We start from the raw sequence: 25,556 nt of genomic DNA, 5'->3' as shown, positions 1-25,556 counted from the left end.
GACAGAAACCTACTGAACAACCCTACAATTATAACCCATCCCTCTGAGACACTGGTGAAGTGGCTCTCCTCCTGCTTATGCTTGTGACGCTCATTCTCTGGCCATCACTGCAGCAGCATCTAGTTGCTTGCATCAAACCCTCCTCAGCTGTTCACCACTGGCAATTTTGGGATTGGAGCTCACACTTCAACAGTGCATTTCTCCTAATCTTCCCCCACTGTACCAACATCAATTTACATTTATAGTGCTTTTAATTTAATAGAATGTTGCAAGATGCTTCATAGAGGTGTCATAAAGAAAATATGATAAGAAGATATTAGGGCAGATAACCAAAAGCATGGCCAAAGAAGTAGATTTAAAGGTTTGCCTTAAAGGAGAAAAGTGAAGTAGAGAGGTCAATGAATTCCAGAGTTTAAGGCCTAGTCAGGTGAAGGCACAGCCACCCATCAATGGTGGAGTAATCAAAATTAGGATGCTGTAGAAGCCAGAATTAGAGGAGTGCAGTTTTAAGTCTGCATGGGATTCCAAATTGGCTAGTTGAAAATAGTCGATCCTAGTTGATACGCAGGTGGGGTGTATGCAGATTAGAGACAGTTGATCTGCGTTAACAGTCAGTTGAACCTTCCAATTGCAACACCTTACCTGTAGTCAGAGCCAAGTGGTTAAAGTGATGGATTAAAACTCCATTGAGTTGTCCCCACTTAAGTTTGCATCCTGTTAACTGTCATCTCACTATTCCAAATTTCAACCATGTATGAACAACACTAGTTATTAGGTAAATAGAAGAAAAAGCATATAGAATCAACTGACGCTGGTTGTTGACCAGTCGGTTATAAAGTCATCGCAGGTAGGCTTTTTGGTTGAAAAGAACAATTGTCACAGAATCACAAAATTGTTATGGCACAGAAGGAGGCTATTTGGCCTATCATTTCTGCACTGACTCCAAATGAGCGTTATGACTTCTCCTGCCTTTTCCCCATACCCTTGCACGTTGTTTCTATTCAAATAAGCAACAAATGCCCTCTTGACTGCCTCGATTGAATCTGCCTCCACCACATTTCCAGGCAGTGCATTCCAGACCATTCACTGTGTGGAAAAATGCTTTTTCATAACACATTTGCTGCTTTTGCAAATCACTTAAATCTGTGCCCCCTCATTCTCCATTCTTTGATGAGTGGGAGCACGTTTTCCTATCCACTCTGTCCAGCCCCTCATGATTTTGAACGCCTCTAAGAGATCTCCTCTTAGACTTCATCTCTCCAAGGAGAACAGTCTCAACCTCTCCAATCTATCTAAATTGCCATTTCTCGATGGGCCAAATGGCGGCCTCCTGCACTAGGGATTCTATGAAGTTTCTCATCCCTGGCACCATTCTTGTAAATTTCTGCTGCATTCTCTCCAATGAGTTCACATCCTTCCTAAAGTGTGTACCCAAGCTATACACAATATTCCAGCTGAAGTCTAACTAATGTCTTTTACAAGTTCAGCATGATCTTGTACTCTATGCCCCTATTAATGGAGCCCTGGATACTGTATGATTTATTAACTGTTCTCTCTACCTATCCTGCTACCTTCAATGATCCACGCACATATACACCCAAGTCACATCAACAGCATTATCTTCTTCAGTCCTTTCTGTTACCCCTTTAAAACACTCCAGCAGGTTAGTCACCTGTTTTGTTTTTGTTTACCTCGGTTGAGCTCAACTGATGAAGGATTATTAGTGAAACCATCGCTATAAAAGCTATGCTTACCAACATGATGAGGGGTGTAATCATGAAAAACTAATGAAGAAACTGACAGGGACATTGAGTGTGGCTGTACGTTTCAAACTTCTATTGGTAAAAGGCAATTAAATTAACAAGTTCAATAAATCTGACAAATACTTTTTTTACTTACATAAACTTACATATACCTCAGCTCCAAGAAATGTCATTTCTTGTTAAGATCTTGCATTTTATCAGAGACATTATTTTTCATTTTCTTTACCTCTTTTGTGACATCCTCCACACTTAGCCTTTGGGTGCTGAGGCAGTGGATGAAGCATGCTGATGGGCAAAGAGAAGAAATTAATTAAGCAATTTCCACTTCATTAGTCCAGGAAAGTGAAATGATGGTCTAATAAAATTACAGTACAATCTCAAAGCAGAAACATACCTGATTCCCAAATGAACTATTATGAATAACTCTGTCTTTCTCCTCAAAGAAAATAAAAATATGGTCCCTAACTGTTCAGCGATTACATCCAGAACTTAAAGGATTATTAGATTTCAAATTGAAATCGCTCCTTCTAGGAGCAACCACACTATGTGGCTAGCTTTTTGCAGACTTGAGATTCAAACTGACTACCCTTGCTGAGAGCAATTTGCAAAGGCCAATCAGAATACAGTGGGAATGAAACCACCAATTTTGAGCTGGGAGGCAGGGTCAAGAATGAGCACCAAAACAACTATCAGCCAATGAAGTTCCACTGTTTGGGAACCATCCCAGTTGAGGTACCATCTTTGTTGTGCCAGGGATCGTAGATGCTCAAACAGGTGTAACCCTCAAACTTGCTACTTGGCCCAGTGCCACTCCCACCAGTCCCTGGGTTTTGCACTCTCCTCCAGAAAGGCAGTAAATATGGGCACATATTTTAGAGGTTTTTTTTTCATTTTAATCACATGCACGCGCGCACGCACACACACACCTCTCTCTCTCTCACACGCACACCGCGCACACACACACCTCACACACCTCGCACTCACACTGTCACCTCTCTCCCTTTCTCTTTCACGAACACTCATATACACTCACACCTTTTTCTCCCTTGCTGCGTGGCCACCTCCCCTCCAACCTTCCATTGCCATTGCATACCTCACTCCATACCCCACTCAGCCGTCTGGTCACCTTCCCTCTTGCCCTTTTTCTGGGACATTTTACACTAACTTTGCTTGTACTTTCAGTTCATCCAATCACTGGCTAGCTTCTCAGTGCATTGGCTGCTGATTGGCTGACTAGTGCGCCGATCAGTAGCCAGCGTATTTGCAAACCACCTCCAATTGGTTGAGCTGGAAGGTCAGCCATTTTTCAAATTACTACAGCCAGACCTATCACGGAACCCCTGGTTTCCATGAAACCCAGTTTGGGATAACGCTGCAGTAGAGCAAGAAGCTGAATAGCATTTGTATTCCGGGATGATCCTGGAATTGAAAGCAGTTTTTGCAAATAAGTGAAGGTCCCAATAATGCTTTATGTGATCCAGCCAGATTTGGTGGTGAATGGCTAAACCAGCTGCCCACCATCCATTCACATCTGCATCCATTGGAGTTAAGGGAGTGAAGATAAGGGCTGTATCAGGGTAATTACCATAGCAAGAGAGAGTAATGCTTTTAAAGGGAACAAGGACATCGAAGGTGGAGGTGAGGGTTTGATTAAACAATTTCATAGCTGCAAAAATTTAGAAGTATGTGGGGGGGCCTAGGTTTAAACAGTTGTGATTTTGATAGTGCAGTTGTAATCATTGAACCATCTAAACTGTGTTTCTCTACTCACAAGCACCTTGTTGATTCCTGAAACTCAGCATCCTCACCAAAACACATGTTGTTCTCCTCTCCCCAGTGCTGTTTGTTGATTGTAACTAACTTCCCTGTCCTTCTTTTCCCTTCTTCCATCATCCTTGTCATTTTCCCTGCACACTCTTCCTCTCTTTTCATTTTCTCTGCTTTCCTTCTATCCTTTTCCCTCTATCGCCATCCTTTCTCTTCCCCCTTCTCTTCCTCTCTTCCTGTTCTCTTTTCATTTTACTCTTCTTTCACTTTCTCCTCTTTCTCTTTTGCCTTCTCCCTCCTTTGTTGCGATTCCTCTTCCCCAGTGTCCCCTTCCTTTCTCACGCTCATCTCCTCCCATTCCTTATTGCACCTCATCCTTTTCATCACACTTTCACACTCATCCTTTCTGCCCTTATCCTGCCCTTACTACACTCCCTCCTTTGTTCAATTCGATGGTATTTAGCTATTTAAGGTTTCTTGACCTTGATGTTTCATTTATCCTTGACTCTGTGTGCATCACCACGGAGGATCCTCTGGCTTTTTGTAAATGAATGGAAATATTGCAACTGAGTTTCCTAATCTTTTCGTGATTGAAGTAATATTAGCCGCTCACCAGGAAATCATTTTCTTCTGATTGCCTACATGTAATTTTAGTGTTTTTTTGGGAAAATATTGAATGTTATAACTCGTGTTTCTTTTAAACTAGGATTACCTGCTGCCATCTCCCTTTCCAGAGTAAATGGTTGTACGTGGGCACAGAGCGAGGAAATACATATGTTGTGAACATTGAATCTTTTGTTCTATCAGGATATGTCATCATGTGGAATAAGGCAATAGAACTGTAAGTATCATCCATAACCAAGTGAAGAACACTAATATGGAAGGAAAGTCTCATCAGATAATAATGTCTATTAACATGAAATATCTAAAATAATTAAAATTTCTGTAAGTCTAATGATATCTGATGAAGTCCAATATAGGTTAGATCAAAGCTGATTTTTATGGTCAAAGGTTCAAATGCATGCATTATTTTATGAAAATCAGTTATCAGAAAGATTCAACAAACCCAATCATTTTTCCTGAAGGAAGGTATAAATAATAATTAAAAGGTACCAAAATGTGTCATAGTCCTTACGATTTCCTAATGTGGGGCAATAATAATAATATAAAAGAATACTGTGGCATTAATATCAGAGCAGAAAAAGCTGCTGATGTTTTCAATAAATTCGACTATGGGTAAAGAAACAAGAAGCAACAAATTATAGATGCTGGAAATCTAAAGCAAGCTCATCAGCCAGGCAGTACCTGTCAAAAGAACTGAGGTTAGTGGTGGAGAAATAAGACCCTGTTTTGGCAATTTTTGGGCAAAAGATACCAATTTTACAGTACAATGCAGGGGACTCTTACAAGAATTTGTCAAAGAGTCAATTCTGGCAAGCAAACCGGTGAGAAACTCTCCCGCTCCACTGGTTTGCTTTCTCTCCAGATCTTGACACTTAAGAAGCAAAAAAAACTGTGTTGCTCTGGTGAGGTGCACATTCTTAGAGCTGGGCACTAGCTCCACAGAGATTGTGCACCCTTCATAAATAAGAGATAACATCCACCCCACCATGATCACAAATAACAATTAGAGTCATAGAGGTTTAACACCCCCCCCCACCACCACCACCAAGAAGGTATCTGAGATCTGGGGCCACCCCGCCTCCCCCAATAATCTCTGCATCCCCATTCCCACTGCCCTCAGTGTCAGCTACCCCACCCCCTCACCACAAGCAGAGGAGTCCTTGCACATGAGGCTTCCCCAAGGGCTTACCCTGGCACTGCCCCATGGCACAGGTTAGCAGTGGCAACATGTGCTAAGGGGCATTGCCAGGGCTAACCACTGTGCCACCGTGCCGCCCCCGCTGCATGGAGGTACGTTCAAATTCTCTTGTACATGCTGCTTCTCAGAGTTATCTATAAACTCAATATATGATTCCACATGTATGCTGATGTCACACAGCTCTACCTAACCAGTATTTATTTCAACCTGTCCATTCTCTATGATTTATTACAATACTTGCATAACAATACTGGAAAAGCAGAATTTTTGTTCAATTAAGTATTGGGAAGATTGTCATCAGCCTCTGACACAAGGACCATTCCCTAACCACCAATTTTATCCCCCTCCCTTCAAACTATCTGAGGTTGAACAATGCCAGTCAGAACCTTAGTATCGTATTAATACCAAGATGAGCTCCTGACCATATATCTGCTCCATCATCAAGACAGTCTATTTCTAACTCCATAGCACACATTGGGCCCACCACTTTCCCAACTCCTCAGCTGTTGAAGCTATCATTTATGCCTTTGTTACCTCTAGATTACATGATCCCAGTGCTGTCCTGGTTGGTCTTCCATTTTCCTTCCTATATAAATATCAACTCATCAAAATTCCTCCTGTCCATCTTTCTAACTGGCATAAAGCTCTGTTCACCCATCAAACCTGTGCCCACTGACCTTCAGTGGCCCCTGGTCTGGCAATGTCTCAATCTTAAAATTCCCATCCTATTTTCAAATGCACACCACCCTCACTAAGGCTTTGCTCTATTACCACCTGCAACCCTAAGTCTTTGAGATCTCTGCATGCTTTCAGTTCTGATCTTTGTTGCAAACCCAATTTTACTTGCTTTATTATTGGGATTTGATCTTGCAGCCACTTTGGTCATAAGTCCTAAAACTCCCTCCCAAAATCTCTATGCCACTCTACCTTTCCCTCCCCTTCAAGATGCTCTTAAAATGTGCCTCTATTCCAACATCATCTGTTGTGGCTCATTGTCAAATTGTGTTCGATAATGTTTCTCTGAAGTGCCTTGGGAAGCTTTATTATATTAATAGTGATGTTGAAAGCCTCATTAATTATTGCTGGAACCAGACCCACCTTGTTTCTCAACATTTGTTTAAGCTGTAATAATTTTTTTTTAATTGTCTACACAATTGTTGACCAATCTTGGTATCCTAATATTGCAATGGTCTGTTCACATTGATGAGATCACGATCATACACTTTAAACATTTTCGGCTACATGGAGGGAATGCACCACACCAGTTCAGATAAGTCACTTGGGATGGACCATGGTGCTTCCACAAACTTTTTACCTGTGCACAAGCAAGTCAAAAGCATTTCAGCTGCAAATTGGAAGTATAGTGTTGAGTTGCTGGAGTAATTTGGAGGTTTATGTTGACAACAGGCAGAAAATAGTATAGTCTTGCATAGATATGTGGGACAGTAGTTGTGGTTTTGTTTAGCCTGAAATATTAGCAAGATACGCAAAGGAGGAAGCAGAGAGAGAAACCTTCATGAGCGCAGATGAGAAGGTGGGCTGCACATGAAGGGCTTATCCCAAGAGGGTCTTGTTGGAGCACCATTTCTTTGTTGCAGTGAGCTAGGAGTAGTGCCACAGGAGGCTACACTTCACAAAAGGGAGAGTGACAGAGTTGTGCCACCTGTTTCACAATGACCTAGAAATTTGAACCAGGGTGAGGACTGTCCTTCTAGTGGCTGTGAACATTGGTTTCTGCCATTGCATTCTATGCAGTGGAATCCTTCCAGCAGGAGCAGGTGGCTTCAGCAATCACCATATATGGAAGCTATAGGAAGGTGACGGAGGCAACATAAAGAAAGAGAGGGATTTTATCTCTTAACCCTGAGAAGGGAAGATCGTAATGAAAAAGCACCTGGGTGGCCAGGATAGCAGATCCCTACCTCAAAAGAGAGAGACATACTAGAACCTCAGTGTCTATCACTCTGTCAATGTGCAATAGATGTGTGACCAAACAAAGAAGTTCAACTTGCTGAATGCTTGCTATCCTGGCAGCGCGCGCAATGTTTTATTCCTGCAACATTTAGCAATACCAATTGTCTTCAGGCCTGTAAGACATGCTACTGGATGCCTACTTGATGATGGGTGCTACTACCTCCACACATGGCTCCTGTCCCTCACAAGTTATCTCACCACATGAGATCAATGGGCCTTCAATGAAGCTGCAATGTGGAGCAAGCCATCAGTCTTTAAAGTAAAAGTTTTGTTGTTCTGCTCACTTCTGGAATTCTCTGGAGCAGATGTCTGAGAGGATCTTCATGTTTTGTTGTGGTGTTTTGCATCATCCATAACCTTGCAATTGTGAAGGCACAGCTAATACCTCTTGGGATCCAGAGGCATCATAGAAGGAGGAAGAATAACAACACATCCACCACATGCAACTAGATAGAGGGAGAAGGACGAGATTGTGAAATTTCACTTCACATCAATTTCAGACTTTCAATCACAAAATTCCCTTGGTCGTCATCATTCAATAAGGCTGACAGCAAAAGCATCACTCAACAACTTTATCCAGCAATGCATTAATCATTCAGAAAAATGAAACTAATCACCTTTGTACATCTTGTCTTGCCTGGTGTTCCCATGGGCTTGATGGTGTGCATCCAGCCATCATATCTGGATGCTACATTGAAAAGGCAGTCAAAATCACTGACCAACCACTGAAGAAAGGAGATGGACATCTTCAAAAAGAAGAAGATGGATCTCCAAAACATACGGAGACTGGAAGGTGGACCTCCTCAATAACATCAAATCTGGAAGCTCCACCTGTAGATGCTCCCCATTGCTGTTGTGTTCCAGGGTTGCTGGTGGCCTCCATCCCAAACTCTGGAGGCAACCCCAGGTATTACTTAGGTGAGTCCCGAGCTCTGCACGCCAAGTTGTTCCAGACGTTATAGGGTTATAGGGGTCAGGCGGGTAAGTGGAACTGATCCACTTCAGCCATGATCTTATTGAATGGCGGGGCAGGCTCAAGGGGCTAGATGGCCTACTCCTGCTCCTAGTTCTTATGTTCTTATGTACGTGTTCTGGATCAGCATGTTCTCCTGTTGGCATCGCAGAGAATCATGGGTGGGTGGAAGATTCCATTAGCAGGATACAAATCAGTTTCATGCCAGAATTCAGCGGGTTTCCCATCTGCCATGGCAGGTACCAGTGGAAGATTCCATGGGCAATTTGCTCTGTTATGAAACCAATTTCTGGAGTCTCACCAAATTCTCTTCTACCCACCACCCACCCACCATTGAATTCTGCCCTACCTCTGTCTCGTGTATACAAGAGCAAAGAACCCTTTCCTTCACCTCTATCTTCTTGGAGAAGCGGCATGACAAATGTGCTAAATGGCTTTCTTCAGTGTTGTACTATTCCTTAATTCTATTCTGATTCTGTGGTGTGCCATCTTCTTCCTTCCTCTGAATGATATTGTGATTATCAAACAGTTTGCAATGCATTACTGCTATTTCCCTCTTAAAAGGGTTGTACCTTTAAAAATGGGAGGCCACTTGGAACATGTGGTTGGTTCACAGTGCCACTCAGCTCCCTGAGGTGCACGGCTAGAATTGGCAATACAGAAGAGTCCAAGAAAGTTTGAGAGTCTGCTTGTGGCCACCCTCCAATCCAGGAAATGAAGTGGTACATGCATTTTGCATAATTCCCACCTTTTTCCAACAAACACTATCAGGTCGCAAATTACGGTCCCTGCGCAAAAATTGGCCCAAACGAATTTCTAGTCCAAAAATCCTGAAAAAAGATATACGTTTAAATGTGTGGACAATATGGTGTTATATTGAGTATAATGTGGAGTTATTCTTTTTAGTGGGGAGAATTGAAAAGCATAATTTCTTTTTTACGTGGGGAGAAACTTTCAGGTTTCAGAGGGATTTTAGTTCCTTGTTCAAGGTTAACATATAGATACAGCAAGTGATTAAGAAGGCAAATTTTATGCTGACCTTTATTGTAAGTGTGTAGGAGTATGAGAATAAGGAAGTCTTGCTGCAGTTATACAGGGCTTTTGTGAGACTGCATCTGGAGTACTCTGTACAGTTTGGGTTCTGCACCTAAGGAATGATATACTTGTTTGGAGCATTGTAACAAAAGTTCACTAGATTAATTATTGCGATGAAAGTGTTGTGAGAAGAGACTGTAAATTGGGCCATTATTCTCTGGAATTTAGAAGAATGAGGGGTGACCACATTGAGGCATATGAAATTCTGAGTGTCTGAGTAGAGTAGATTCTGAGAGGCTGCTTTCCTGCTAGAGTGTTTAGGACATGGGGCAGAGCCTCAGGATAAGGGGCTGGCTATTTAGGACTGAAGAGAAATTTCTTACTCAAATGGTTATGAATTCTTGGAATTCTCTATCCCAGAAGGTTGTGGATATCCTGTAAATGTGTATAATCAAAGCTGAAGTTGATACATTTTGTGGACTCATAACAGAATCAAGGGATATGGTGGGAAAGTAGATTTGAGGTTGAAGATCAACTATAATTTTATTGAATGGCGGAGCAGGCTCAGGCATGTATAGCCTACTCCTGCTTCTTTATGTTCTTATGAGGATATAAGGGCATTTTTCTGCTGTTTGAATAATTTGTAAGATCATTAAGAGAGCACTCTGGCAAATTAACAGAATTCTTTGCAGTTTTGAATATCTGACATATCTGACATTGGTACAGAATCTGCTTGTTTGAGGGAGTCCCACTTAACCAAATTGGTGTCTCAGTGTGAAATTTTTCACTTACCTACAGGTGCACTTTCATTAGACGAATGCATTGTTTTCAATGTACAATGTTTAGGTGTATATAATTATAACATTGTATGAATAAGGAATAAACAGTGTATATTAAGTATATGGAAGATGCTGAAGGCTAAACATACGCACAAACTTTAATTTTTATTCATACAATAGCCTTCATAAATTCAAGTCCATGGGCGGGATTTTAAGACCTCACTCGTCCCAAAACCGTAAAATCCTGCCCGAGGTCAACGGACCTTTTCGTGGTCTGCCCCTCGCCTGCTCCAATTCCCATGGTGGGCGGGGTGGTAAAATTCCAGCCCGTATGTTTCCTCTAAATTCAATTACCATTTATTTTTCTAAAAATATAGTGTATACTCTGTATATCCTCGTAGAACTTCACTATATTCTAGAAAATAGTAAAAAAAAATTAATAATTGGGGATGAAGTTGATCATTATTATACAGTATTCAAAAATGTGGTTAATTATTTTCTAATAACGACATCATAATGAATAGAAATGCAACATTATTTGCACTGGTTATCAAATTGAAACACCACATTATTAGAGTTGTTTAGTGTCACGGTTTGTGGAAAAGAATAAACACTGATGTCCCTGTTTGCTTTTAAGTGAGTAAAACAGATAGGAGTAGTATTGATGACATCCATGAAGAACCAACTGCTCCTTGCCATCCCACCCCATCTTCACAAAACAAAATCATATATTATTGACTTTGGTGTCAGGAAACAGAGGTCAGTTTACATGATCTATATTTGTAGTGATAAATATTAGAAATGAAGTATAGATTTAAGTGGGTTTAATTTAGGGGTTTTTGTGCAAGAAGGGTAAATCTCTAATTAGATTCATGTTAAACCAAGGTCTTTACATATATGGGGGTTTTGGTTTCAGTTCAAACTATGTTTCTGTTGTACGAAGAGAAAGTTAATGACGGAAATAGTAAACACGAGCCTGGGGAAAGAATGTGATGTTGTTTAGCAACCAGGAGCCACATTTGGGGAAAATACCTTTTTGAGTTTAGTTTTAACTGGAATCCAGAATAGAAGAAGATTAGGAGTGAAAAAGGAAACATCTTTCACAGATTTGCTAGAAAAAAAGTCGTACAGTGGAGTAAGGGACAAGGAAGCGATTGTAAGACATATAAAGATTAGCTTGTTATGGAAACTAAAGAAATGAAGATAAATTTTCAGGAAGTCTGAAGTTAAAGGAAAAGAGGAAACTGGAACAGGGTACTACTATTCATTGAAGCCACAGACGGAGCTGAGAGGGAGTTGGCTTGTGAGAAGCCAGAAATACATTGAAAATGATTCTGAGGTTTGCAATATCTTGCTACAATCTGTGAGGCGATAGTTGAGGTAGTTGTGAAGTAATCGATGGCTGGATCTCAGAGCTTGCATTCATTCAAGACAAAGGAATACTGAGAGTTGGAAAACCTGGTGGCAGATCCTTGATGAATACAGCTGATGGAAAGCATTGTTTAAAAGAAGATTTTAAAGCGTGTTTTTTTTTGAGTGGAATTTGGAAACGTCCATATAACAAGCACCTGCTGTAGGTATTTGAGGAGAAATTTATAGAAGATTGATTGAATGGGTATCTGCCAATTGCTTTCAGAGTGGACTGTGTCTGACCACAGTCAGCCTGGGGGCTTGAAGGGACTGTGTGTATACTGAGACTATTATAGCATAAAATATATTTTACAACCTGTGTTATCTTTAAAGTCTTTGTACATTTGTAAAGATAGGTGGGAGTGAAGGAGTATCATATTATAGTTAAACTTTTCATGTTTCATAATTTTTTTAATGTACAAGTTACTTGGCAGTTCTGGTACTCTGTTCCTCCATGTTTTCTCATAAAAGTAAAACGTTACTGTCTATTGAGATAGTGTTCCATTCTGGGATCTTCCTGTCCAATACTAGCATCAACTGGGATCTTAACATGGAAATGGGGAAAATGGAGTTTGTGAGAAAAAGGAACAATCACAAAATAGATTTGGACAAGAAAAATGTTATTTAGTCTATTGCAGCTGATGCATTCATCAAAAAATCTATTAATCCACCATCATCATTTCTGGCTGTTCTTTGAATAATTTAAGTGCTTTGGCTCCATTACCTCATACACATATATATTTAATCTTTTGATTACTCTGTGTAAAGAAGAATTTCTTGAGATCTGACTAAATTGTGCTTTTTGAACTTATGTACTAATTTCTACTTTCAGTTTAATGCAAAGTAGCAATCCGATTTTATCTTTTCTATAGTGTTGACTAACTTTTATACACTGCCGTCTTTCAAAGTGGAAAAATACAAATTTCTTCCAGGGTATCTTCATAACGTAGTCCTTAGACAATTCATTCGATAAATAAGAGTTCGGTTTGTTTTTGTAAAACATTTTTTTGAAGCACCATACATGAAAGCTGTAAACATAGCAGACCTGCCAACACTTACACAGTTGACTTGTTTGTATTCTATTATTTCATCTACGCCTCAGGCTTCATATGTCTTTCTCATTGTTAATTTTCATACTGCATCTGACAATTCCTCTGATGAGTCAACCCGCTAAATCATTTGGTTTTCTTGGTCTCAATGTATTATAGAATTCTTACAATATATCATAGGTCACAATGGTTGGAACTTTGTGTAGTGGCAGTGGCATCAGGGACTATGAATTGGCTCTGGGCAAGACTTTCGCCCCCATCTGGGAGGAAGTTCCATCCCAGTAACTGCCTACCAAATAAATAGTCAGCAGCTCTTTAGTCCCAGCAGCTCCATCCAGAGCGGTGTCCCAGCAACTCCATCCAGAGTAGTGACTACATTTGAGACAACAGGCAGTCCCCAAAATCAAAGAGTCATGGAGTCTGGGGTTTTGCTCACACCAGATTGGTAGGCCCCTGCAAGACTGGTGGGGTACTGACTTTGCAAAAGCGGTGGGGGTAGCATCTCTGGGCTCAGACTTGAAGGCCCCCTGAGCCTGCACATAAGCTGCCAGGTGACCATGTGCTATTGACATCTCCCATTCAGTGTCGGCAGTGAGAAGATGCCACTTAAGGACCTCAATTGGCCCAAGGGCAGGCAGAGCTCTCTGCTGCCTCACACACCACTAGTAAATTACCAGTGGAGGTAGGTAGAAAATGGGCATATTGGCACCATCAAGACACCTGATATTGTCCCTCCCCTTCTTGCCAATTTTATCAGTTTACTGCATATTTCTATCCTGACTCATTGTCAATCATAAACTTGTACAAAAGCAAAACATTGCATTGCTGGGAATCTGAAATAAAAGCAGAGAATGGTGAAAATACTCAGCAGCTCGCGCTGTATCTGTGGAGAGAGAAATGGAGCTAATGTTTCAAGTCGACCTTTCATCAAGAACTTCTTTCCAACAGAAGTTAGAACTCACACAGATATGATGTGCTGTAAAGACTATAACTACAAGTTTGTGTTTGATTTTGCATTTTTCCTTACTAACTTCACAATCTTGTCCTCCCATTTTACATAACTTCACCTTTTTCTTCTGTAGTAGGTCTAAGGTATTCTTGTAAGCAGATACCAGTGATTACAGTTCTCTCAGGTTTGTGAATGAGTGTGAATTGGCATCTCTTCAATTAATTTATGCCATTAAGACACATTCTCTATCAGGATATGCTTCCCACAAGCATATTAAAACAACCTGCACTGTCATTATCAGTTCTCAGTTCAGAAAAGCAGTGGTCACCACCTTAGAATTGTTGTGCAGTTGTAGAATTACATCATTAATTAGTTATTTTAAGATTTAAGAATCATAGCACACAACTTAACAAAGAAAAGATTAAATCACTTCACGTTGGCAGTAGAATTCTGCTGTTACACTGATTAACTTTTTCTTTACATCACTGCATTTCAGATTTATAGATTAATTGGGGTTGAAATTAATCTGGGCCATTCTCACACCTGAACCCAGATGAGGCGCTACAGAGGCCTGTAGCATGAAGCATGAGAAGTAATAGAAATCTGTCCTTGGGCTTCTACCAGCTAGCTGTTGACACTGATTGTACCTCCACTGACAAAAATAAAATGTATTTATTAGTCACAAGTAAGGCTTACATTAACATTGCAATGAAGTTACTGTGAAATTCTCCTAGTCGCCACACTCTGGCACCTGTTCGGGTCAATGCATTTAATCAGCACAACTTTCAGACTGTGGGAGGAAACCGAAGCACCTGGAGGAAACCCACGCAGACATGGGGAGAATGTACAAACTCCACACAGACAGTTGCCCAAGCCAGGAATTGAACTCGGGTCCCTGGCATTGTGAGGCAGCAGTGCTAACCACTGTGTCACTGTGCCCCCTTGGACAATTTGACCCATGGAAAAAAAATCAATTTTAGGCCATTTACAGAGGCTGTTGGGAAAATATTCATGGAATGGGTTGCAGTTGGAGCAGTTAAGGGGGCAGGAGGACAAAAGGATGGGGAGAGTTGACTCCTGTTGCTCCGGGAAAGCGCTTTTGTTTAGTGTAGCTTCATAGTGTTTTCAGCAGAAAAGTTTGATTGATAGTCACTGAAGAATCCTAAGCAGTACAAACCTGCTCATCAGGTATCCAATATGAAAAGGATGTCCTTCAACAACACAAGTATTAGGTACTTAATTTTTGTTTCCTGTTGCTTTTGTCTCAGTTTCTGCTTCAGCCTCCTTTTAATATACTTTACTTTGCTCTTCTCTCCAATATTTTACATCATAGCTGTACCTGAAGGTTTGAAATATTTAGACACCACTCTTTCATCACCATTTCATTATCAGCTAGAATGGACCCAAGTGATCACTCATGGATGCAAGCTTTGGCGTGTGCATGTGCAGAGGAGAATTGCATGCAATTTTGTGGATACACTGGAAGATGTACCAGGTAGCAAGAGACCTCTACAATGGTGTCTCTGCACTATATTTCCAACTGAAATTTTGAAGTACTTACACAGCATTGGATGCCATTTCATTACAAGAAAGTCAAGCTTTGGTGTGAGAATTGTGTTTTATGTTGACCTTGCAACTAGTTGGACAATATAAAGAGCCCTAATTTTTGTCAACAAACACTGATAGAGAGACAAGTTTGCAAATGCTGACTGTTGGTGCAAAATGCAGTTTGTTAGCATTTAACTCTCCACACGCGTGAATAATTCTAATCACATTTACTCTGTTCCCATATATATTCACCCCCTTTTCCTTTATTCATCTATCCAATATAATCTATTTGACATAAGTTTTGCCTCAACCAATAAACCTGAACATGAATTCTACAAGCATATGTAAAGAAGCTTCTCAAAGAAGTAAGTAGTGATTGTTCAATCCCTTCCGCTACATGACTGGCTAACAAAAAGAAGACTAATCCCTCTAACCTATGCATCCCAGGACACTAAGGGGCAATTTAGAATGGCCAATCAACCTAGCCCGCACATCTTTGGACTGTGGGAGGAAACCGGAGCACCCGGAGGAAACCCACGCAGACACTAGGAGAATGTGCAAACTCCACACAGAGACCCAAGCCGGGAATCGAACCCAGGTCCCTGGAGCTGTGAAGCAGCAGTGCTAACCACTGTGCTACCGTGCCGCCCCTTAAACCTTAAGTTCTAGCAGGACTACCAAGGGTGGATGCATGAATGATGTTCCCAATGATGATGGTGTCCAGAACCAGGGGTCATAGTCTAAGGATATGGGGTAAACGTTTTGGGACTGAGATGAGGAAAAATATTTTCACCCAGGGAGTGGTGAACCTGTGGAATTCGCTGCCATAGAAAGCAGTTGAAGTCAAAACATTGAATGTTTTCAAGAAGGAGTTAGATGTCGCTCTTGGGGCGAAGGGGATCAAAGAATATAGGAAGAAGGCAGAAACACGCTATTGAGTTGGATGGTCAGCCCTGATAATGAATGGCAGAGCAGGCGCAAAGGACTGAATAACCTACCCCTCCTCCTATTTTCTGTGTTTCTATGTAACCACCAAGGGGGCATGGTTTCAAGGTGATCAACGGTGGACAATATATAATACAGGATACAAATTTCAAAAAGACAGGGAAAATTGAAAAGGAGAGGAGTAGCTCTGATAATAAAGGATGATCTAAGGACAGTTCTAAGACAGGATCTTGGCTCTGAAGAACAGGAAGTAGAATCAGTATAGGTAGAAGTTTGGAATAACAAGGATCAAAAAACGCTGGTGAAAATAGTTTATAAGCTCCCTATTAGTAGATATGCCATTGCACAGAGCGTTAAACAAGAAATAATTGGAGCTTGTAATAAAGGCCATGTAATTACTATGAGGGACTTTAACTATCATATCAAGTGGACATCACATTGACTGGACTTGATCCATCATGAACATCAGATGTAGGACTGCACCATGAACAATGAAGTCTTCAACAGAGTCCATCTGCCCAGCATTGACTCCATTCTCTTGCAATTAGTCAGTTGCCAAAAGCAATTCCTTATGATGAACTATGTACGTACTGGTAAGCGAGACTGAGGTGTGCTGTGCAACAAATTCAGCTGAAAAGACATCTCTCTGTCTGGCTGACATTGACCAATGGATGCAGAAGACTACCAGCAGAGACAACTGGGGCACAACATACAGGAAAGCAACCTATAAGTGTGAGACAAACATATCAAATGGTTGCTGAAGAAGGATGCAGGTAACAAAAGAAGTATGCTTATACTAGAACCCTTCCAAGCTAGGAGTTCATGTGCCTCAACAGCTCAAGAGCCTGCTGATCAAGAATTGGGTTCTTTATCGTCACTAATGATGCCAACTATCACAGAAACAAGCCTTCCCATGAGCTTTTTCTCTGAAGAACCTGCCATCAATATCATGATCATCAGACTGAACAAATCAAATTGGCAAAAGTAGACTGGAAGACATAATTTGTATAATGTTTTCTTAACAGCTTCCTAAAATATATGTTCTGGAACCGACGAGGGAGGAAACTATTTTAGATTTAATATTGTGTAATGAGAAAGCTTAATGAATAATCTTAGAGTAGATGATCTGGGAAAAGTGACTGTAATACAAATGAATTCCATATTACGTTTGAGACCAAAATAAGAATGTTAAATTAAGCCAATTATGGGAAAGCTGGCTAAAGTTGAGTGGCTAAATAGACTAAAAGATATAGCAATAATTAATCAGTGGGAAACATTTAAAGAAATTATTCAAAATGTTCAATAATAATTCATTCTATTAAAAATCAAAAACTCTGAGAAACATTTATCCATAGTTTACTCGGGAAATTAAGGATAGTATTAAATTTAAAGAAGAGGCTTATAATGTTGCAAAGAATAGTAATAATCCTGAAGATTAGGAGAGTTTTAAAAACGAGCAAAATGGCAATCAAAAAGTTAATAAAAATGGAAAACACAGAACATGAGAGTAAACTGGCTGGAATATACAACCAGATTGTAAGAGCTCATACAGGTCTATAAAATAGAGGAGAGTAGCTAAAGTAAACATTGGTCTCTTGGAGGCAGAGACTAGAGAAATTATCATGTGGAATAAGGAAATGGCATAGACAGTGAACAAATATTGTTTGGCTGTCTTCACAGTAGAGGACAACAAATTGCATATCAGAAATAAAGGGTAACTAAGAGACTAATAAGGTTGAATAACTTAAAGTAATTAATATCAGTGGAAGAAAAGTATTAAGAGAAATTTAATGAACTAAAGCCAACAATCCCTAGGACCTGTTGGTCCATCCTGGAGTTCTAAAAGAGGTACTGCAGAGATGGTGGATGCACTGATTATGATTTTACAAATTTCCCTAGAGTCTAGAATGGTACCTGAAGAAGGGAACGGGTTAATGAACTTTGTAGCACTTAAGATTTGTGCAAAGCGCTGCAAGACTTGTTTGTGCACCCCTGTAATCTTGTATGCCAGTTAACTCATTTGTGCAAGCTTGTAACCTTGTGTGCTAGCTAACACAGACCACAGCTGTTGAGACAGGAGGAACAATATTGAGACAACAGAGGAACAACACGGCGGCCTTGAGACTGCCGCAATTACATGAGCTACGCAAGGAAGAAATTGCTGGGGCAGCAGTAATCACATGGAGGATGGCGAATAATGATAGACAACCTGGAGAACTGCGGACGTGACTAAGGGCGGGAACAATGGGAACAATAAATGTATAAATATCTACTCTTGTATTCGGGGAGAAGTCTAGAGAACCGCTTTAGGAATTGGACTTCTCCCACAAGCTTGTGAAAATAAACCACTGTACTTTGACTTACGACTAGCCTCAGAGGTATTATTTACCTACAACAGTACCAGTGGATTAGAAGTTAACAAATGTAACATTGGTATTCAAGGCAGAAAGGAGCAAGAAACTGAATTGCAGGCTAGTTTGATATCGAGCATTAAGAAAATGCTAAAATTTATTATTAAGGGAGTCTTAGCAATGTACTTAGATAATTATAGTTAAATCAGATAGTTGAATATGATTTTATGAAAAGGAAATCGTGTTTCATTTATTAGAGTAACTTATTAGAGATTTTTGAGGGTGTGACTTAATAAGTAGGTAAAAGGGAGCCAATAGATATAATTTTTGATTTTCAATTCTGTACCATGCCACAGAAAAGATAATATGCAAAGATATGAGGGCTTGTGGAATTGGGGTTAATATATTAACGTGGGTCGAGGATTGGTTAATGCACAGAGAAGAGATGAATCGGCACTTTAAAGTTGTTAGGCTGTAACTAGTAGAGTATCACAAGGATCAGCTTTGGGGCCTCAGCTATTTACAATCTAGCATCTAATAGTTAAATGTTGAATGTTGGCCAGGCCAGGTAAGGATAGCAGATTTCCTTCCCTAAAGAACATTAGTGAACCAGATGGGTTTTCATGACGAGCAATGATATTTTTAATTATTATTATTATTGAGACCAGCTTTCATTATAGATTTGTTTGAATTAATTAATTGAATTTAAATTCCATCAGCTGCTGTGGTGGGATTTGAACCCCTGTCACAGAGCATTAACCTGGGCCTCTGGATTGCTAGTCCAATGACATTGCCACTATGCTACGATATTATCTCTGCTGATAATGCAAAACCAGGTGGGAATGTTAGTTACAAAGAAATGGCGAAGAGATACATAAACATGTTAATTGAATGGACAACAAGGTGGTAGAATAAGCATAATATGGGGGAGTTTGAGGCTATTCAATTTGGCAGTAATAGATGTGAAATGTTGATGCTCAGAGAGACTTGAATGTACCTTGCACAAAGACCACCGAAAGTAAGTATGCAGGTGCAACAAACCATTAGGAATGAAAATGCATGTTGGTCTTTATTGGAATGCATTTGAGGTTACAATCAGATCAGCTACACTATTATTAATGACAGAGCAAAGACCAAATGGCTGACTCTTGCTTCTAATTTGTATGTTTGTATGTATATTTGTATGTTCACAGGAAGTCGTGTTTCAGTTGGATAAAGCACCTGGAGTATTGTATGCAGTTTTGGTCTCGATATCTAAGAAAGTATATACTTGCCTTGGAGGTGGTACAGAGAACGTTCACTAGTTTTGTTCCAAGGATGAGAGGGTTGCCCTATGATGAGAGACAGTAAATTAGGCCTTTACTCTCTAAAGTTTAGAAGAATAAGAGGTGATTTCATTGAAATATACAAGGTTCTGAAGGGTCGTGACAGGGTAGACACTGAGAGGTTGTTTCCTCTGACTGGGGAATCTAGAACACAGAGGCAAGCCTCTGGATAGATCTTGATTACTTAGGACTTGAGATGAGGAGAAAGTTATTTACTCAAAGGATTGTGAATCTTTGAAACTATCCTGGAGGGTTCTGGACACCAGAGGCTGTGATAGTTTTTTTTTCCCCCGAGGGAATCAATGAGCAGGAGGCTGGAGTTGAGGCAGAAGATCAGTCATGATCATGAATGATGGAGGGGCCATTTATCTTCTATTTCTGATGTTCTTATATTTCCAATGAAGTATAACTTCCTTCCTTATGTATTCCAAAAAAATTACCAAAATAACACAGTGCAATGTTAAGATAACATAGCTCTTTGAAAGAACTGGCACAGACTTGACATGTTGAATGGTTTCTTTTTATGCCATACTATTCTATGATTAAGTACAATTTTCTTGTGCTTGTATCAAGGTTACATTTATTCAGTCAGCATCAAGCACAAAAAATGGGGTGACAAATGAGACCATGATACCAACTTGACTCCCCTTACTTTGCATCATTATTTCTAGAGCTTCCCTTGGGTAGACGATAAAGTTCCTATATCAACAATAGATGTTGGCCAACAGCTGTTGTGCTTATGAGTTGAGAAACAGTATCTCTGACTGATTTGCCTCCCCTTGTTTTTAGATGCTATATCCTGGCAGGGGCATCTCAGCTATGTCAGCTTCACACCCTGTGTGTAGAGTGTTTGTTGCGCCCTGAACTGATTTAGTGGCACAGCTTACATTTCAACAAATGTTTTCTCCTAATCACTTGAACTGAGGCAATGTGAGAGAGAAGAATTTATTTATAGAATCTGCAGTGTACAATGAGGAATTGTAGATCTTGCGAACTACATACTAATACTGGTGTGTTAATTTTTTTAAATCAAGTTTTATTTTTTCAATACTTTTCGTTATGAAAATTATATATTTTCTTGCAGGTCTACAAAAACTCACCCTGGCCCTGTTGTTCATTTAAGTGACAGTCCAAGGGACGAGGGGAAAGTAAGTAAGAAAGAAAAAATAACATACAATTGTTTCTTCAATGTTTTTTTGTTCAGGAATTCAGATGAATTATTTGGGCTTTTGAATCCCAAATAAAAATTTTATGGTAAATAAATAAAATGCATTCATGAGATCTGCTTGTTTACATCTTTACTGCATTAAATATTAAACTTTCATAGCATCATCACACTTATTTCTGTTTCAGTGGTTAAAAACTGAAGGGACATATCACTAAAAAAAATTGTCTCAAGTTCACAATGTTTAATTTATTTCACTTTGCAATAGACTTAAATGTATTGCTTGTTAATTCAAAAGCTATTTGGACCTATAGAGTAACAAATAGATATACATCACTTCTCATCTGTTGTTAATGTCAGAGATCCACAGAATATTACAAATCTTGTGCTGGTATTTTTCTTCACTTGACCCATTTCGTCTAATTCAATTTTCCAACTCTCTGTCTATTACAAGCAACTAATTCTGCTTTAAAATAATTAACCAGGACAGGACTTACTCAGTTAATGGTAGGGCATTGGGGAGAGTTATAGAACAAAGAGATCTAGGGATACATGTTCATAGCTCCTTGAAAGTGGAGTCATGGGTGGACAGAGTGGTGAAGAAGGCATTCAGCATGCTTGGTTTCATTGATCAGAACATTGAATACAGGAGTTGGGACGTCTTGTTGAAGTTCTACAAGACATTGGTAAGGCCACACTTGGAATACTGTGTACAGTTCTGGTCACCCTATTATAGAAAGGATATTATTAAACTAGAAAGAGGTGCAGAAAAGATTTACTAAGATGCTACCAGGACTTGATGGTTTGAGTTATAAAGAGAGGCTGGATAGACTGGGACTTTTCTCTCTGGAACGTAGGAAGCTGAGGGGTGACCTTATAAAGATCTATAAAATAATGAGGGGCATAGATCAGCTAGTCAATATCTTTTCCCAAAGGTAGGGGAGTCTAAAACTAGAGGGCATAGGTTTAAGGTGAGAGGGGGGAGATACAAAAGGGTCCAAAGGGGCAATTTTTTCACACAGAGGGTGGTGAATGTCTGGAACAAGCTGCCAGAGGTAGTAGTAGAGGCGGGTACAATTTAGTCTTTTAAAAAGTGTTTAGACAGTTACATGGGTAAGATGGGTATGGAGGGATATGGGTCAAATGCGGGCAATTGGGACTAGCTTAGTGGTTTAAAAAAAAGGATGGCATGGACAAGTTGGGCCGAAGAGCCTGATTCCATGCTATAAACCTCTATGACTCGACTTCAATTACAATGTATGCAAAGAATTTTGCATTCTAACTACAGTATGAAAAATAAAAACAAAAAATGCTGGAAAGAATCAGCAGATCTGGCAACATCTGTGGAGAGAGAAACAGAATTAACATTTTGAGTCCATTATGATTTCTCTGAAGAAAAGTCATGTGGACTCAAAACATTAATTGTTTCTCTCTCCACAGATGCAGCCAGACCTGCTGAGTCTTTCCGCCATTTTCTGCTTTTATTTCAGATTTCCGGCATCCGCAGTACTTTTATTACAATATGAAGAATGTTTTCTAATCTTTTAGACTTTAGGATTGGTTTAAATTTGTAAACCGTCTTCTCTATTGTACTAATCAATGGAGACAAGCCATCATTATTTCTTCCAATATAACCCTTCAGATTTGTGAAGAGCCCTGTCCAATCACCTCTTGACTATCTCAGACCCAGTGGAGTAAAAAACAATTGGAGGCAATTATTGCAATGCAGAGCTCCAATCAGATTCAAACACCTGGAACAGTATATTTACTGACCTGGGTAGTTTTCTGGAGAGGGGAATGCTGCTGAGGCAGACAGGCAAGCAGGAGAGTGCCTCGTCATGGAGATGTCCTCAAAAGCATAATTAAAATTGTGAAAAAGATGCCCAAAGCCAGGAGAGCTATCAGAGCAGGGGGGAAACCTGTCCTTCTCAGAGACTTGTCATTGGAGCCTGAAGCCTCTGGCTTCACTGGCCTTTCAGCCAAGCACCTGGAGTCCAACTTCACAGAGCTACCAGACGCCACACTCAGTGGGGATCTGCTTTGACACCAGGAAAATCCCTGTAGGTCCTCGCCCTTCTCCCATTAGGCACTTACTTGGCTTAAGTGGCTATCAGCCACTGACAAATAGGAAGCCCCGGCCATCGTGCACCTTCTCCATCATGATTGCCCTGAGGTAGGAATGCAGCAGGGTGCCAACATTGATGCCCTAATCTCTGACTTTGCTCCAGGTCCCACCTTCAGACCTGCCTGTGTGGAACCAAGAAGATTCTGCCCAGCATTGCCAGGAATGCTGAGGCAGAAATTTAATCTTTAGTGCATGAGTGGTAAGTTTATGACTGTTACATTGTGTAAAAAATAAATTTCCATAAACTAGAAAAACCTCATACAATCTCCAGGCTTTTATTATTTTAAAAAACACCTAAAGCATCAAAACAGGTCAGAAGAGAGCTTTTCTCACTGAATTTTTCAATGGAAATAGAGGCAAGTGATTACAAGTGAAATCCAGCCTCAATAAAGAATATTGTTGTTGACATTTTTTTAAAAATGCACATATATCCTGAGCAGTTCATAACTTACTTTTTGGTTTTATTCATAGTCTAACCATATTAAGGATGAATCAATACAGGAACTGTCACTGAACTCCCCAGGCTTTCTGTAAATCTCATAGCAAGCACTCCATGCCTGGCAATATAATCAGAATTCACAAGATCAAAGCAAAGGCAGAATGTTGCAATTGTGGGTGGGGGTGAAAATTTTCAACGAACACCTACCTGTTCCCTCCTGCAAAACAGATTGAAAATAGGAAAGAGTTTTTGGATAGCCAAGGTCCACCTGATGAAATTTCCGAGTCATATGTAAATCATTATACAGCATGCAAACACCAGTTCTGGGGTGTTATTTGTATTTTCAGATATTTCTAATGTAAAATGTTTGGCACACATTGTCACCATTTATACCAGATAGTGAGTGACCTAACCAGAGGTCCTTAAAGGGACTATTGAAGGTTGCTCCAGAAACTGCAGAGACTTTTTTTGGTGGAATCAATTTTATGCAACCAGGAGGAACATAAATGCTTTATATAGACTCACAAAAGTATTGCTGCCTATGGGTCCCTTTAACAGCTGTCTTCTGGCTTGGCTCTTCCATGGAACTGCCAGATTGCACCACCCTCCACGCCCCCACCCCCCCCCAACTCCGGTTAGTATGGCAAGCTGCACTCATTGGCAGTTTGCCTTAGATATGCTGATGGGGCCCAAACCTAAAAAATGGTTCAGAACTCTTGCTACTAGTTTAGGCAGCTGGTGTGAACTACCTGCCAATTTCACATTCATTTTGGATAGAAGTTAAAATGGCCCCTTTGGGAGTTTACTATGAAAGGATTTTAAACACATAGGTGTTAAGAACATATGAATCAGTTATTGGTGATACAGAACTTGAATATGACCAAGAAGAGAGACATGTTGCCAAACCTTTCAGCAACATCTAAATCTGTGAGGAAGTCATTCAGTACCATATTATCTACCGTGTTGTTTTAGGCTAGTTAAATTAGGTTAAATTAATTGAAAAAGCAATGACCCATGGGTGCTGTTTTTCCTTCCTCTTGAATTCTGTACTTTTGGGAAGGGGGCAAAGATAACCCTGGTCATGTTCGGAAGGATTAAATGTAGAGTTTAATCTCAGCATCTGCTGTGGGGTTTGTGCACAGAAATCAAATAATGCAAAACTCCTACAGAATTCTTTTACATATACAGAACATATTAAGCTTTGCAATCCAAAAAGCTAGTAATCTAGTTTCAGTATTTATTAGAGGTGTTCCTTAGTTGTGTTTATTTTTAAGCAGTTAAAGACATAATTTTGATGGTATATAGTAAAATTTGGTACGTGTATGCATGTATGATTGGCAGAAAAATTCACTAAATGACTATTTACAAAGCAAGCACAATCTCTGGTAGCTTGTATCTGTATTGGACATTGGCTCCACTATGATCTTGTCATAGTGTTCTCTTTGGTGTAGTCAAATGTGTTCCCCAGCAAATTTTGGCAGATATTCAGATTTGGAGGATCAGGCCTTGCAACTGAAGGTCATCATTATATCGCCAGTGCAGCAAATGTTTGGCCGATGAGTGGTTTGAGGATTCTGGTGGTGTCATTCAATGTTCCATGACCAATTGAATATACCCAATGAGCATCTAATATTATGTAATAGTCCCTAACTTAATTCATAATAAGATTCAAGTAACCTTATTTTAAAATTGCATTTGCAGATGACACTACTTTGGAGGTCGACTAACTTGAGTTTGAGTGAAGCAGCAAGTTACAAAGGCAGACTGAGAGAGGGCAAACCTATGGCAAATGGAGTGCAATGTGGAAAATTAAACTTAGGGTGGAACTTTATGCCCTTGGGAATCTTGTGAATGTGTTTGCTGACAGCGTAGCATTTAATAAAGCAGTAAGGTGGTTGGTGGAGATCCCGCCACCTTCTTGCCTCCACCCAATTAAGTCTGTGGTGAGAAGGCCCAGGGATTGCCTCCTGCCAAATCTGGCCCTTCAGTGGCCAATTGATATTGGTTAAGAGTCACACCCCTGCCCTTTGTGCCAATACGACATGGTGGCAAAATGGTTAGCACTGCTGCCTCACATGCTTGGGACCTGTGGTAATTCTGGCCTTTGGTGACTGTGTGGAATTTGCTCATTCTCCCT

General features: G+C 40.1%; 1 protein-coding gene across 2 annotated transcripts in view; it reads left to right on the top strand.

Annotated features, from left to right (window-relative positions):
- Positions 1-25,556, top strand: part of stxbp5l (syntaxin binding protein 5L) — a 437,021-nt gene that overhangs the window by 176,215 nt on the left and 235,250 nt on the right. For both annotated transcript variants that reach the window (XM_078232988.1, XM_078232987.1), the window contains exons 6-7: positions 4,237-4,371; positions 20,775-20,838. In XM_078232988.1, coding sequence (XP_078089114.1) covers positions 4,237-4,371; positions 20,775-20,838 — 199 coding nt within the window. The remainder of the gene's footprint in view (positions 1-4,236; positions 4,372-20,774; positions 20,839-25,556) is intronic.

The sequence above is a fragment of the Mustelus asterias genome, chromosome 17 (assembly GCF_964213995.1).
Source record: "Mustelus asterias chromosome 17, sMusAst1.hap1.1, whole genome shotgun sequence".
Classification (NCBI taxonomy): Eukaryota; Metazoa; Chordata; class Chondrichthyes; order Carcharhiniformes; family Triakidae; genus Mustelus; species Mustelus asterias.
Note: the sequence above shows the minus strand (reverse complement) of the source record. Positions and strands in the feature narration are given on the sequence as shown.